This window comes from Chanodichthys erythropterus, chromosome 22 (assembly GCF_024489055.1).
Source record: "Chanodichthys erythropterus isolate Z2021 chromosome 22, ASM2448905v1, whole genome shotgun sequence".
NCBI lineage: Eukaryota > Metazoa > Chordata > Actinopteri > Cypriniformes > Xenocyprididae > Chanodichthys > Chanodichthys erythropterus.
In genome coordinates this window covers 14,190,992-14,207,268 of record NC_090242.1, presented here as the reverse complement: position 1 = coordinate 14,207,268, position 16,277 = coordinate 14,190,992, and the positions used below count along the sequence as shown (strand labels likewise).

The 16,277-nt window shown below is 36.0% G+C and overlaps 1 protein-coding gene across 1 annotated transcript in view; it reads left to right on the top strand.

The window, feature by feature from the left end:
- Window positions 1-16,277, top strand: part of LOC137012793 (potassium/sodium hyperpolarization-activated cyclic nucleotide-gated channel 1) — a 139,904-nt gene that overhangs the window by 75,512 nt on the left and 48,115 nt on the right. Inside the window, exon 3 of the mRNA XM_067376255.1 lies at window positions 44-205. Within this exon, the coding sequence (XP_067232356.1) occupies window positions 44-205 (162 nt within the window). The remainder of the gene's footprint in view (window positions 1-43; window positions 206-16,277) is intronic.

The following is a 16,277-nucleotide window of genomic DNA, read 5'->3' as shown; positions in this document are numbered from 1 at the left end:
AATGAAACCACTGACCTTTTTCCTCCTTGTGTTCCTCCTTCAGATTTTTCATATGACGTATGACCTGGCGAGTGCAGTGGTAAGAATCTTTAATCTGATTGGCATGATGTTGTTGCTGTGTCACTGGGACGGATGCCTGCAGTTCCTGGTGCCTCTCCTGCAAGACTTCCCTCCTGATTGCTGGGTGTCCTTAAATGGTATGGTTGTAAGTATTCAAAACTTTTCATTACTATTTTGCAATTTTATTTCGAACCAAACATTGGATCAGGTCAAAATGATAATTTAATCAGTGAATAAGAAATGATTTAGGGAAAAAAAAAAAAAAAATTTCTCTAAATGTTTAACTGCTCTTCATTAAGAAACTTAGTAATGACAGTAAATACATGCTGCGTTCTCATAGTGTCAGAATTACCGTAATTACGAGATGACAACTCAGATTCTACTCTGAATCGTTCACACGATGGGACTCAGAAATTGCTCGTTTCTATGGCAACTCTCATGGATCCAAGGGTGGCATTGTTGGTTATGACAGCAAAATATTTAATCACTACATAAATTCACCTCCTGCAAAATACAGAAGAACAAAGAAAGCACCTGGCAATTCTGGTAATATTAAAATGCCACATCAAACAGAAGTATGTGTAGCGGTCGTTACCTAACTACCCTGTTGTCCATCATCTGCTACCCCCCTGTTCATTCACTGATTCTCTGATGCATGCAAAACTGAAAAGCATTAATCATTAAATCATTTTTGAGGCACTTAGTAACAAATAAACTATTTCACAAACAGAACTATATAGTTTTTTTTTTTTTAAGAAATTAGTACCTCAGCAAGGATACATTAAACATATCAAAAGGGTCAGTAAAGAGATTTATAATACAAAAAAAAAAAAAAAAGGTTTATTAAATTATTAAGCAGCTTCTTTGACCAGGAAATCTTCAGTTCATTTCTTCTGTTCAGTCCGTCAAGGTCAGACGTCTGCGAGTGAAAACATGAACACGCTGGAAAGCCCCTTCATAGCAGAAAATTAAGTTGTAATTCAAACTGAAAGAGACACTGACAGTTTTTTCATGTTTACTGTAAAGCTGCTTGCTTTAAAAACAATCTATTGAATAAAGTGGTATATAAATAAACATGACTTTACTGAAGTGCTGAATTGCAGAGTTCATGCAAACATCCACTTTGCTATGATCACCTGCTTTCTTTACTCTTTTCTCACCACTGTCATTTTTGTTGTATGTTTATTTTGTTGTTGAAAAGAAAAGCATGCAGCATTAAAATATTCATCAAACGCCGCTCTCAGCAGTGTGGGTGGCGTCAGGATGTTTGCCAACAGCATACTGCTGCTTAAGTATTTTGAACTTCTTTTTACCCCACAACGAAGGACAAAAAAGAACTTTGCAGTGTTGAGGAAAGTTACTTTTAAAAGTATTGCATTACAATATTGTCTCCATAAAAAAGTAACTAATTGCATTACTCAGTTACTTTTTATGGAAAGTAAGGTGTTACGTTTTTCTCATCTTGGCCTTTTCGTTTGTTTGTTTGTTTTTATAACAAAAAAGTTCTATTTTTGACAAATGTAAATGTCCTTTCACACCAAAAGTGAAATGAATAAGCCTCAGGCAGAAGGAAATGCAAATTCACACCTGAACAGTAGAGGGTGCAGTTCAGACAAACAAGCCATTCTGGAATACAGAAGTATAGGATGCAGGAGAAGTAAATGAATAAATGTATGCTTACATTTAGTCTAAAACTACAATAACCATCATGTTTACACAAGCACACACAACGTCTCGGCACTTACTCACGATTTCTCTCAACATGGGGACAGGAGAGGTGTTAGTCAAAACATGGGAAAACAAAGTAACTTGCGATACTTATTTGAAAAAGTAACTGCGATATTTTGTTGTAAATTTAAAAGTAATGCATTACTTTACTAGTTACTTGAAAAAACTAATCTGATTACATAACTCGCATTACTTGTAATGCGTCACCACCAAGTAGGTGAATTGAAAGCTGTAATGTGCATTGACAAAACTTTAAGATGTTGAATGTCAAAGACTACTTAACTAGCTAGCCATTACTGTTAAACCGCTGACATTTTGGTGCTTTTACATAACGACACTACAGTCAAGTGGGAAAGTTGAGTGAATCCAGAGTTTTAAACTTCAATTTGTTTGACAAAGTCATGAACGGACGTCAACTTACACAACGCGATTACACCAGTTAGTCAGAATATGTTCTAAATGAAACAACCCTGAGCATATGAATATTTGGACTTGCACGTCCCATTACTGTTAAAATCCGAGAGGCACTGGGCAGAACATTTTATACTTGACCTTTATCAAACGAGAGCTGTTCAGCTAATCAGGACAGATGGCTTGCTGTAGTTTTTCACCGCACATCATGTTGGTGCTAAATGGATGTTAAAATGCCAAGACTATTTTTTTTTTTTTTCCTTCTCCCAGCTTTACGAATGAGTTCAACCCATATTCCAGGTCAAATTGCAGTGCTGGTAAAAGCATTAGGCTTTTTTAGTTCAAGGCCAACTGTGTCACACTGTTTCAGGAAGTCAGATTTCTCTGATTCCCACTAACAAAGATTATGCATTCACTTTGAAAGCATGCGCAGCAATCAGCAGACGGCATGTGCAGATCTCTTTGCATATTCTTCTGAGCCTGTAAGCTTGGCATCACATTAGATAACAGTCTTGGTTGGTGGTAGGGTGGTGATATGGCTGTTCGTGGTTATGCAACCATATCCTCCCCCCTCAAGTGCTACAGGGCTCAATCTAACTTTGAGGTGCTCTGTGTGATACTGTGGGCCCCTAGGCTCTGGAGGGCCTTACCGGGAATCATTGATATTTGTGTTTTGAAATGTTGCGAAACCTCTGGCTATACTGAACGTGACATTTCTGGCAAATTAAAGACACTGTGATGAGCGTCATTAAAAATTACAGAAAACAAGTCCTTTGTTATAGCTGTAATGTTTACAGGAAGTGACATAACTGTGCTCCAGATATGTACTTTTTTTTTTTTTTTTAATTCTAAGCAAATTTCTCTCATCTTTGCTCTCTGAGCTCAAGAAGAGGTCAAATGCTGGTGGTGTTTTTACTGCAGTTGGATGCGATAGGAGGTTGAAATTGCCCCTTGTGGCTTTGATTTCAAATACTAGCCTCAGGTTCCTGTATTTTCTTTTAAACAGAGAATAGGAATATACTGCAGCACACACACACGCTTAATTTCACAACCTACTGGGCTGCCTATCTAGACAGCATTTTAAGAGACCATATGAAGGCTGTTCCACAAAAAGTATACCTTCTTTTAGCCAGATTTGGCATGCATACTTCAGTTAAGTCAATCTCAGAATGCAATGCACCAAACTCACCTTCTGGAAAGATCCCACTTTTAAGCCTAGAAGTCATAAATGTGCATGCAGGTGAAAAAAAAAGTTGATGTGATGGGCATTTCTGTATCGCTTCAGCAAAAACTGATAGATGTTTTATCACTAATGTAACAAAATGAAAAGTAAACGATGCGCATTTGGTATATAACATATATATATATATTATCTATCTTGCCTGCGTAGCCACAGAAATTGATAGGAAATGTAATTTTGTCCCACAAAAAAGACTTCATAAACCAAATGACTAGCTTTTTAGTGAGCTTTACAGATAATCTTCATTAACAAATCACAGAAACATCAGAATGACGTACATTCTCTTATGCTCTCCAAGGCATGGATTCATGTGATCAAAAATAGGATTCTGAAATATTACTACAATGTAAAATAACTGCTTTCTATTTTAAAATGTAATTTGTTCTTGTGATGGTTTAAGCAGCAATTACTCCAGTTTTCAGTGTCGCATTATCGGTGTTGACAATTATCAACAATATTTTTTGTGGAAACCGTGATACATTTTTTTCAGGATTCTTTGATGAATAGAAAGAACAAAGTTCAAAAGAACAGTCTTTACTGTTACCTTTGATCTATTTAATGAATCCTTGCTGAATAAAAGTATTAATTTCTTTCCAAAACCGCACATTCTAGTCAATATTTACAATTAAAATATTCCAATTTCTGTGCCACTAGTGTCACCACATGGAAAACAATGACAGTGACACAGTGTTTTCAAAATGTTCTGTGCGCTCATCTTCTAAATACGATCATTCCAATATAACTTGAAATTGTCTCTTCTCCAAGACCATTGTCACTTCATCAATCAAACATGCACATCCTCCATGACAATTGAATGAAGATCGCTTAATATTGTAAAACAGTCAATTGTTCTAAGATTCATTCTCTTAATAAGAGCTTTTGTTATAAAGTCATCAATTTTGCAGGTGTTTTGATGCGACATTTCCTCAGCGAGGGGTTTCTAAACAGATAGAGATGCACCACCTCCTCCTTTCTGTAAATTATATCAAGACTGCATCATTATTTTCCATCTGTCTCATTCCTCTGGGCTTTGTTCAGATAAATGCCACAACCAGACATTCATAACAGAAACAAACAGAAAATCAAAAGGCAAGGGAAGCGTTTTGTTTTACTTTTCTGTACCATATAAGACTCATCAATTTTCATGTACCTTCTTAGTCTAGGTGCATTATCATCTCTCTCTCCCTCTCTCTCTCTCCTTCCCTGAGTGACTTTGTGTGACTTTGAATCAATGACCTCCCTGTTTACCTCTGCACCACTTTCTCCTCCCCAAAAAAATCAATGCAGATGAAAAATGAGCAAAGATTCCCGGTGCTGTCTTTTCCCCATGCACGGATGGGGGTCCCAGAGGGAGGTGGTGGCCCTGCTGCTTAGTAATTCAGGGTTTAGACGGGCGAAAAAAAGAAGAAGCTATAATGCCCTGGCGGGGGAGTGCTAATTGGGACATTGAGTCTGAGCAGACAGGAGGCGACACCGACTGTGTTACTGGCCAGGCTGTCGGGTTAATTTAGCCATCAGAGAAGTTAGCGTTGCAGGACTGTCTGGGGATCTCGACATGCCTCCCTCAGCAGGATCCAAACTAAGTGACTGTAACTTTAAACCACTGTATAACTCAATATTTGAAAAATTGATAGTAAAAGATGGGTCATATTCCAAACCTGTTGCATATATTTTTCCCAAAAGTCCAAGTTTCCTGCACTAAAACAGTCATGAACAGTGCTGCTGGTAAAGCATTACAAGTAACAAGTAACCTTTGAGACAAGTCATTTCACTCGGCGGCCATCTTTGAAACGCCTCTCGGGCATCCTGGGCATCATGCAATCTCTTTGAATGGGGAAACATAAAATTCTCCAAAACTGTATGCCAACCTTATGTTTAAATTTCATATTTGAAATCACCAATGAAATCTAACAACAACCGGCTCATAAATTTAGTTTCTAAACGCTCGAATCATGACAGAAAAAAATATTTTTCAGGCTGGATCAAGCTAATGCGCATGCGCAGACCTAAATGCACGTCTCTTTGGAGGCGCGCGTCTGACTGTTTCTATAGAAACCGGTGATTGTAACGGCCGCTGAAGTGACGCAATGACTTTACCAGTCAGCCAGAAGGCTGGACTTATTCCGCCATATTGCGCGTTACACTTTCTTCCATTCAATACAATACGAGTGACACGTCTTGTGTTATTCTTTAGTCTTTGACGCAAGTTAAGTAATCAGATTACTTTTTTCTTAAGTAACTAGAAAAGTAACACATTGCTTTTAAATTTATAACAAAATATTTGAGTTACTTTTGTGTGTGCTGTGTAAACATAATGATTATTCTAGACTAGCTCTCAACTAAATATGAGCATATTTTACTCATTTAATTCTACTCCTGAGTCCTATTCTTCTGTATTTCAGAATGGCAGCACAGAGGAAAGGCTTGTTTGAGCAGCGCCCTCTATTGTACAGGAGTGAATTTGCATTTCCTTCAGCCTGAAGCTTATTTATTTCACTTTAGGTGTGAAAGGACCTATAACTTTTTTGTTGTTATTAAAATAAACTGACAGCCCAGCCGAGATGAGAAAAAGTATTACAAAAGTAACATAACGCATTACTTTCAATAAAAAAGCAACTAAGTAACGCAATTAGCTATGGTAACACAATATTGTGATGCATTACTTTTAAAAGTAACTTTCCCCAACACTGGCCATGATTCATGTCAGAACTGCCCAAATTATAAGTTTCTAACTAGTAAAAAAAAAAAAAGTTAAAATCTTAGCTACAGTATATTGGCTACGTACATTATTTTAAAATTTAATTTATTCCTGTGATGCAAAGCTGAGTTTTCAGCATCATTACTCCTGTCTTCAGTCAGTGTCACATGATCCTTCAGAAATCTTTGCTGATTGTTTCAGGATGAATAGAACGTTCACAAAAAACAACATTTAATGTAAAAAAAAAAAAAAAAAAAAAAAAATAGAATAACTCACTTTTGAACAATTTAGTGCATCCTTGCTGAATAAAAGCATTTGTTTCTTTTAAAAAAAAGAATGACCTAAAACATTTGAATGGAAGTTTATAATGAAGATTTTTAATATAAATGTGCCTAAGTGTCACCAAATAGAGGATTAGTTTTCAGAACATATCCATACTGTAGATGTCTATATAATGATTATTGTAATTTATTGCTTGATAAATTAATGTCATGCATTATAGAACAGTATAAAATTCATTCGAAAATCTTTTATGTACTTGAACAAGTATTAAATCATGTATTACGCAAGCTTTTAACCTACTTTTCAATACAACAAAAAAAAAAAAAGAGAGAGAGAGAGAGAGATTTAGTGGCCTCAAAACAGCAAGCGTGGTCCCTCTGAGAAGTTTTGAAGTGCATTTTTCCATCAGTCAGTGTCCACTCAATACTCTTGGAGTGGAATGTACAATGATAGTAACAGGACCTAGGTGTGACATGGACCACAGAGAGAAGATTCACAGGCTTTTACCACCCGGTCAATTCACAACAGGATTACTTTTACTAATCACAGGGATTTTATCTGATCTTCAGAGGATTTTTATTAATGTTTTAATGAAATATATATATGTATATATATATATATATATATATATATATATGTATATATATATATATATATATATATATAGTTTGTATATATATGTGTGTATATATATATATATAGTTTGTATATATATGTGTGTATATATATATATATATATATATATATATATATATGTATATATATATATATTTATATATATATATATGTATATTTATATAATGTGTATTTATGCATTATAATTACTAAAATTTTATAATAAAAAAGTATAAACTATAAAAAAATAACCAAAATGACAATCATTTAAACAGTTTTTGCTACTGTACCTTTAAATCCTCTGTCTGTTGCTGACCCTCCTGTTAATGTTTTTAATGTTAGAGTATGTCTAACTAGTACAATATTTTGTTCAAATGACCAAAACAAATAGCTTTCCAAATTTTGCATTTAAGTTGATTGATGCTCATGATGAGTACATTCAAAGCTAATTTATTCAAAGTAATTTCCTCACATAGATTATATAAAAATGATAATTATGCTTAGAGTTTATTTACTTGAGTTTTCAGTGTGTACTTACAAAGGATATGGAAGAGTGATTATGAACCTGCGGCAGCAGCCAAACCAACAGAGGTTTTGTGGGAAACGTTGTCCATAAATCACGTTTCTAACACGAGTGCTCTGCGATAACACAATGCAAAGAGGAAACATCAATAACTATAATTGTTTTCCCACATAATAAATAATAAATTAGTTTTTAATTGAATGATGTGTTGCAAGCACAAGTTCCTATGTACATGCGACTCGATCATGAATTTTGCATTACTGTCCGTTCTGCACTACTGCAGCAAAACATTAATGAGATGCTTCATTTTGATCTTTTGTACATAAAATAATCCACATCATCCCTGTGGATGTCTATAAATCATTTGAATACAGCCCTCTGGGATTTTCTCTGGGATGGCCTCAATGTGATCTACATCTCTCTCAGCACACGCTGTCTGATGCTACCTGATTGGTTCACGCTTGAATAGCTGGATAGTAACAGGGCTTGTGTGGGTGTGTGAGAAGGGGGGGGTATAATAAAACATTTCCTACACACCTTTAGACAACACTCACCTCATGTAAAGACAAAAGATTGGTTTAGTAGTCACACTAAAAGCCCGCTGGCCTCTCCAAGAGCCTTTTAATCAGGTCTTGTTTTGTATTTTTAATCTTCCGTTTCATTGGCCGTGGCCGTATTTCTCTCGTTTAAACCATTACTTCAAATGCCAGTCTAAACTGTAAGGGCATTATGTATGTTACCGTTGCACGAAATCATGACTATTGCTTCTGCTATAAATAACCACAGATGCAAAACAACACACACCCCAGAGGGCTTTCTGTGTGTCTGTGGATTGGATGGTTTGTTTTGGTGTGGAAGGTGACGTAATATAGGTTGGGTGTGAGCGATCAATCTGAGAGCTGCGCAGGTTTATCTGTATGTATAACAGGCAACTGGTGATTCACTGTAATCATCAGACATGATAACACCTCGTAAAAGCCCACACAGACTGGAATAGAGCCCACCGATCCAGTTCAGGAAGTAGGAATCCCATTTAATTTCCCCATAGAGAAATTGATTTGTTTAAACCTTTCAAGACAGACCTACAACAGCTCACAAATAAGTCACTTCAAACCATGCAGCTTTCTCTTTTGGTCAAAGCTACGAATGCATGTGACCAGCTTGAATCTGTTGCGAAATCTAAATGGAGAAATCTTTCGCCCTCATGCTAATTTTTTTCCTATTGAAATGATTGGATTGAAGGGGACCTACAGTATTATGCCTCTTTTCACAAGATGTAATATAAGTCGCTGGTGTCTCCAGAATGTGTCTGTGAAGTTTCAGCTCAAAATACCCCACAGATAATTTATTATAGCTTGTTAAATTTGGGTGTGAGCAAAAACATGCCATTTTTGTGTGTGTCCCTTTAAATGCAAATGAGCTGCTGCTCCCGGCCCCCTTTCCAGAAGAGGGTGGAGCTTTAACAGCTCGTGCTTCGGTTGCTCAACAACAACAAAGCTGGAGAATCTCATGCAGACAAAATGAGGATTGTCAGTGTTGGTGTTCAGCCTTACGTTGTTCAACCGGAGTCGAATACTGATGGAGAGACTAGAATGGAACTGGATGTTTCTGAATTGTTAAATGTATGTAGTTGCTGTGGAGTTGATTCAACTTATCAACTAGCATGTGCCGTCATGTTAATCTTTTGTGCAGATCCAGCATTGAATTGACCTTAGTTTGAAGCAGCCCGGCGTAAAATGACATCACATTAGTAGTATAAGCCGTTTTGTTGGCGAGTCATAAGTAACACCGATACATTTCTGTCAAACATAACTTCTGTTTGTGCTAGCATAAAGTAGTAGAGCGTATGGAGTCATCAAGGGGGTCGCACACCGGACGCGTAGCTCAGCGCAGCGTCGCACCACGTCTTTAAAATTCGAACGCATTGTTTTCTATGAGAGTACGCACACCGGTGGTGACATTCGGCGCCTGTCCGCGGCGCCCAGCAACGACTCAGGAAGTTGTTTAAAATCCTGCCGCGCCACAGAGCGCCATGTACATTGTTTTACATTAAATATATATTATATTTCTCTCAAATCGTCGTTAATGTACATACTGACTTCACCCTGTGCTGCAAGATACATTAGTTTCACATTCTAAGTTTAACAGCTTGAAAAAAGTCTAAAATTGTATAATAAACGTAGCTTTCCTTTTGCTTTGTTGTGCCATTTTTCCATGTACACTAACCAGTGCAAAATATTAAAGCATAGGCATGTAACGTTTCCTTGTTGACGTAAAACACTCCCATTGTGGAGCTCTTCTATCAGGAGTTGAGTCAAAATTGAGCTCGCGCGTATATAATGTGTGCGGCCGGTGTGCGATACCTGTGAGTCAGAGACGCGACGCTGCGCGGCGCCGAGCTTCGCGTCCAGTGTGCGACCCCCTTAAAAAAAAAAAGGCAAAGCACACAGAAAGTGAAGCTGCCTGAACCGAAGAAACACATTGCATTACTTAAAAATTCTTACATTTTCTTCATCTGCAGCTTTGCCTTGCTTGCAAAAACAAAATGCCGGTGCTGTGGGTGGAAACGTACAGATTAAGGGGCAGTAATATTAAAATAAGACCCCCTTCCTACGTCAATAGGGGAGCAAAATCTGAGTAGCTTCTTTTTTCACATGCTTAAAAGTTACTGAGTTGTCCTTTTTCATGTTTTCTGGGTTGGTAGATGCTACGGGAACCCAATTATAGCACTTAAACATGGAAAAAGTCTGATTTTCATGATATGTCCCCTCACTTGTTTTGATCCTGAATGAACCAGTGTATTGAATGAATATGTTGAGCAAATGATTGTCTCTTTCAAAAAAAACACTTGTCGCCACCTACTGTAACCTGCAGAAAGTCACAGAAAATAGTATTGTCCAAATGTCCTGTAGTTTCAGATTCAAGAATTTCCATTGCAATGCTTCAGCAATTAGTAGTTCATTTCCTTTTGTCTTTCCTCTGATTTTCTTTTCTTTTTTTCTTTTTTTTTTCTTCATGTCAATGAATTTCTGTCATGTTTTTGAAGAAAATAAATGGTAAAATGTTACTGGAACAAAGACTGCTATAAAAAGTGAACAGTCACTAATGCTTTCAGCCACAGAAATATAAACAGAATAGATTCAGAAAATTATGCACACCTATATATATATATATATATATATATATATATATATATATATATATATATATATATATATATATATATATATATATATATATATATATATATATATATATATATATATATATATATATATATATATATATATATATATATATATATATATATATATATACATTGATTCTGTTCTGTATGCACAAGCACACAGAAGAAAACTCATCCAGCCCATCTAAACAGAACAAGACTCTATAAATCCAGTAATGTTATGTACCCCACAAATTCCTTAAGCCCTCTTATCTTCCGTATATGGCTCTTGATCTTCTGTAATGCTGAATTAAGAAGAATATTATTACTGTACTCTCTAAATGACCCCTGTTTCCTGGAAACGCTTTGAAACTTGTGGCTAGTTAAAGCAATAAGGCGGAGAGAAGCAGAAATATGAACGCGTGTGGCCTTTTTGTAAGTGTGTGTGTGTGTGTGTGTGTGTGTGTGTTAGGAAAAGCCTGAGCCTCATTTGAATTTTTATTGCACAGTAGCTCATCAGGAGAAAAGCCCAGTAGAACAAAGGTGATTTCCAGCTTATTTATAATAAGAAGCGCTACTACCTGACTCATTATCTTGCTGCTTAAACTTCTCACCCACAATGCATGGCATAATGTACACTGTAAGCTCCAATGGTATCCTTCTGTATTCTCAGTCACGATTTTGTTCTAAATGCATGTAAAAGGCCCCGTGTCAATTTAGTTTGCTGGTGGGCTTGGATAGAGGGCGCTGTTTTCCACTTGCCTTTTCTATGGTTGTAGTGTAGCAGCAAGGCTATGTTCGGAATAGGATTCTATTTACTGTTTTTACAGTATTTATACCATGCAAAGTTATGCAAATTTCTGTGTGTAATTAATATTTTTTTAATGCTACAACTAAGCAACTTGAGCACACTGCATAAAATACCATATCCACAATGCAAAGCAGTAATATCAGCTGTTGTATAACATGTGCTGCATCCGAATATGTGTACTTTCATACTATATAGAAGGCAAAAAACCATATGCCACCAGAGAAGTATGTCTGAATTCATAGTATTCACAGTAAACACTGGGAGAAAAGTACCTGGATGACCTACTACTTCCAGCGAGATTCTGAAGTGCACATTCATTCGACACTTTACTGTTCCATAAGGTCACAGGAGAGGATTTATGAATGCCAGTGAAGCGACGCAACTGATGCCGTAGGTCACATGACAGTGACAACATGGCGGATACAGTATATCCGGATTACATTCATTCTTACTATATAGAACATACTTTTTACCGATCACATAAATTTCAAACCATACCAGTATGTGATTTTGGACGTAGAGTTCTTTGATTCATTATTTGATCGGACTAGCAAGAGCATTTTAATAAATTTGGAAATGCAAAATACCTGCAATTATTCACAAAGTTTGCTTTACAAATCATGCAGCTTACACTTTAAAAAATGCTGGGTTAAAAACAACCCAAGTTGGGTTGAAAATGGACAAACCCAGCGATTGGGGTTGTTTTAACCCAACTGTTGGGTTAAATGTTTGCCCAACCTGCTGGGTAGTTTTATTTAACCCAACTATTGTTTGAAAATGACTATGGCTGACTTAAAATGAATCTAAAATTAAATTAAAATGTTCATTTATTAAACATATTAATAAATGTTAATTTTCAAGATATTTTGGGTTCATTTTAAGTAAGCAATACTGTAATTTTTAAACAATAGTTGAGTTAAGTAAAACTACCCAGCAGGTTGGGCAAACATTTAACCCAACTGCTAGGTTAAAACAACCCAATCGCTGGGTTTGTCCATTTTCAACCCAACTTGGGTTGTTTTTAACCCAGCATTTTTTAGAGTGTAGTCATTAGTGACAACACTACGGTTCATCCATTTTCATTACGTTCTACTTTGTTTCCAAAACTACTTAAAGAAAATAATAGGCAGTGTATACTGCACAGTATATGCATACTGTGAGCAATATGCTAGTAATCCATTCTGAACAAAGCAATTCCCAAGGCAATTTTAAATGAGACTATCATAACAAGGAGTCATTTTGCGAGAGATTATGAGAGTAGATAACATTGCAGAAAGCCAAATTAGAAGGAGTAGGAGATCACTAATCCTCTCAGGTTTATGAAAAGTAAATAGTCCTAAATAAAAGGTCTTTGTTTTTCTGACACACGCTCAAGGCAAAAAGGCAGACCAGAATTTGAGGGTCCAGATATTTGGAAATGTCTTTTTCCATTTTCTTATCATGATTACTTTCAAACTGTTTTGAGAGTTTAGCAACTCCCTGAATGGATTACAGCAACAGAAAATGTGAGTTGGTTTGTAAACAATAAAATTATTTTGGCTTGGACTTTCTGGATATGATATATTATTGATTTATGTTAAGCTCCATCAATAGTATGTGTCTTTATTAACAGTTTAGCCGTACATCTACTTGTAAAATCCAGCAAATATACTGAAATATACTGAAACAGGATTTCAAAACATAATACAATACATTTACATTTTTACTGTAAGTGCATGATAGATGCTGTTGATCTAGCTTAACTTGTATTTAATATACAATAGTCTTTTTAACTTTGATTTTAGTCAGTCTCTTGAAATGTGCCAAATCAATAGTTTCTACTTTTATTTCATAAAGTCTCCTTGTTATAGTAATTAATTACCAGATGTAAGGGATAAAACAGGGATCTGTTTGGGAGCCTGTAAAAGATTGCTTTTAATTCTCAAGGGGCCTGTTGAGACGATTGCTTGGCCTTTCGTTTTATCTCACATGTCACTTTAGATAGCTTAGCTGACATCCATCAGGAGACATACTGTGGGAAGAGAAGAGAAAAGGTGAGAGAAGAAGAAAAACAGATAGACAAAAAAGGTAGAAGGAGATAGACAAAGGCAGAAGCAGAAATCAAAAGATAGTGAGAGCTGCTAGCTGAAAATGAACCAAGAAAACAATTAATCGCTGAAACGGCACACAAACATTCAGTTTTCACAAATGAGAGATTGTGGTCTTGTATAAAACAAAACTTGATTTCCCTTTTTTAAAAGAAAATAAATACTGTACATGTATGCATAGTCAGATAAAATACAAAATACCACAGTTTACTATAGTAAAATGCCATGTTTGTTGCATATGCAGTCAAATTTTTTAAATATTTTTTTTTTGTTTATCATTACATTTTTCCCACAGATTTGCGCTAGTAATATCATTAAAATCTTTTTCAATGACTTTTCAATATGCAAATGGAAATGTTTAACACTTTACAATAAAGGTTCCATTTGTTAACATTAGCTAACTGCATTAATTAACATGAACTATAATGACATATACTTCTAAAGCATTTATTCATGTTAATTTTAACATTTACTAATGCATCATTACAATCAAGAGTTGTATCTGTTAATATTATTTTATAGAGCCTAGCTGACATGAACTAACAATGAACAGAAATACTGCAACAAATGCACTCAACGCGCCACAAGCTAGTGATGCCTGGTGGTTAAAACAGTGTAAATGCAACGAATTCAATGTTTTATTGAAATGGTAATCTATTAACTTTATTTAGTTACTTGAAAACGTAATCTGATTTCGTAACTCAAGTTACTTACCCCACACTGCTGGTCTACACTTTCCTTGTATAAACAATTAGAAGATTAAGAAAATGACAAAGCATGTTCAGATAAAAATGCCTCTTCAGGTGGAGGTGGTTTATAGGAGCCTCTTTTTACCCTTTTCTGACAAACTCGGCCTGGTAAGTTAGCGTGTGATTAGCTGGAATGGCTGAATTGGATTGAATTTCAATTACTGCATGTCTGGTCACGTCTGAGAGAGTCACAGCTGGGTGAGGTTTAGTATCACAGGAGGACCACGGCTCTGATATACTGGAGAAAGAACTTCAGATGTTTGGGGCAGCAGTTTCACTGCAATTGTTGAACAGTTGAATGAATTTTCCACACAAAAGACTTGGACAAATTTATGAAAGGAGGATGTGTAAATGTGTCAACAGTGCTGGAGCCACTAGCTAAACCTAGCAGCGCTATTAAACTTGCTATATTTTTCAGTAGTGTCAATAAATAGTGTAGCTTATCCATTAACAGGCTATTTTGTTTCTAATAAATGTGTAGCATGACAAAATACTGTACTGTGCATGCAGTTGTAGCTAGCTAATCAGGAAGAGTTATTTATATCCCCAGTAACATTTTTACACCACTTAAACATGGTAAAATATCACAGTAACACACTGCCTCTCGTAGCTTATTTGTATTTAAGATTTTTTGTAATTATTTCTAATTAATATAGCTTATTGTAAATAGCTAATGCAGTTAGCTACTTTGTTAGTAAATCGCTATACGCTACGCTACGAGATAACGATAACTCGACTGTTGTTGTACTGCTTTAAATTCTAAAATTATTTGCAATTATTTAGACACTGAGTGTGCACATACACATGTTTTAGTGGTATGTTGGATTATTCACGTGTGTGCACGTGAGTGTCTCATGTGACTATTATGAGGATTAGCTGAACAATAAGACCTGAGCAACACACCAGTTGCATAAACATAGTCTCTAATGGTGCCAAGTTAATACTGTGTCTTAAGAACTAGTCTGACCAGCTAGCAGTTAGTTAAGGGCTAATCACTCTAACTTTTCATATTCAAATTAGACCAATCTACCTTTTCATTAATCTGACTTTATGTTATGTTATGACCAGTCTTGAAGAAAAAAAAATACATAACTAACTAATCAAGACTACGAGTCTAAACATTTTATGCAACCGGCACCTGGTGTGTAGTTGCTTTCGCTTTTGTTTTTGACACTTTCTGTAGCACACACACACTACAACATACACAAAGATTATCAGTCAATCAACACATTTCCCAAGTGGGCTCTTCTAATCATCAGCAGACCACTTAAGGATCCACAGCTATCAAATACGCCAGTTTAGAGTGTTAGTTAAAACAGTGTCTGAGTGTGGAGGATGAGAGGTTGTAGGCGCTTCTGGAGTGATTCTGATTGGGATGGATCCCTTCTCTTGAGCGCCTGGTCATCAGAAACTACAAGGGAAGCTCTTCTGGGTTTTAATTTATAATTTAATTATTTCCAGGTGTTGGAAAGCGTGACTTACTATTTACATAAAACTGGTAATATTAAATGCTGTATATTTTATAATTGAAAGTTACAGCCTAATATGCTTACCTTTTTTATTCAACTTTTGTAATGAGCCTGGCAGACAGTAAAACAGAAAAAAATCTTTAAGAGGGATATGAGCTATATTTAAGGATAATATAGCTAGAATAAAATTCGGTTTTGATTTGTGCTAATAAACAACCACCCAGAAATCAATATCAACTACCTAGCAACGCCCTAGCAGCAACTCAGAACATCCTAGCAAGCACATAGCAACACCCTAGCAATGCTGTAGCAACCACCACCCAGAACACCCTATCAACCACCTAGAAACCACTCAGAACATCTAGCAACCACATAGCAACACCCTAGTAAAACTACCCAGAAACCCTTATAAGCCACATAGCAACACATTATCAACAC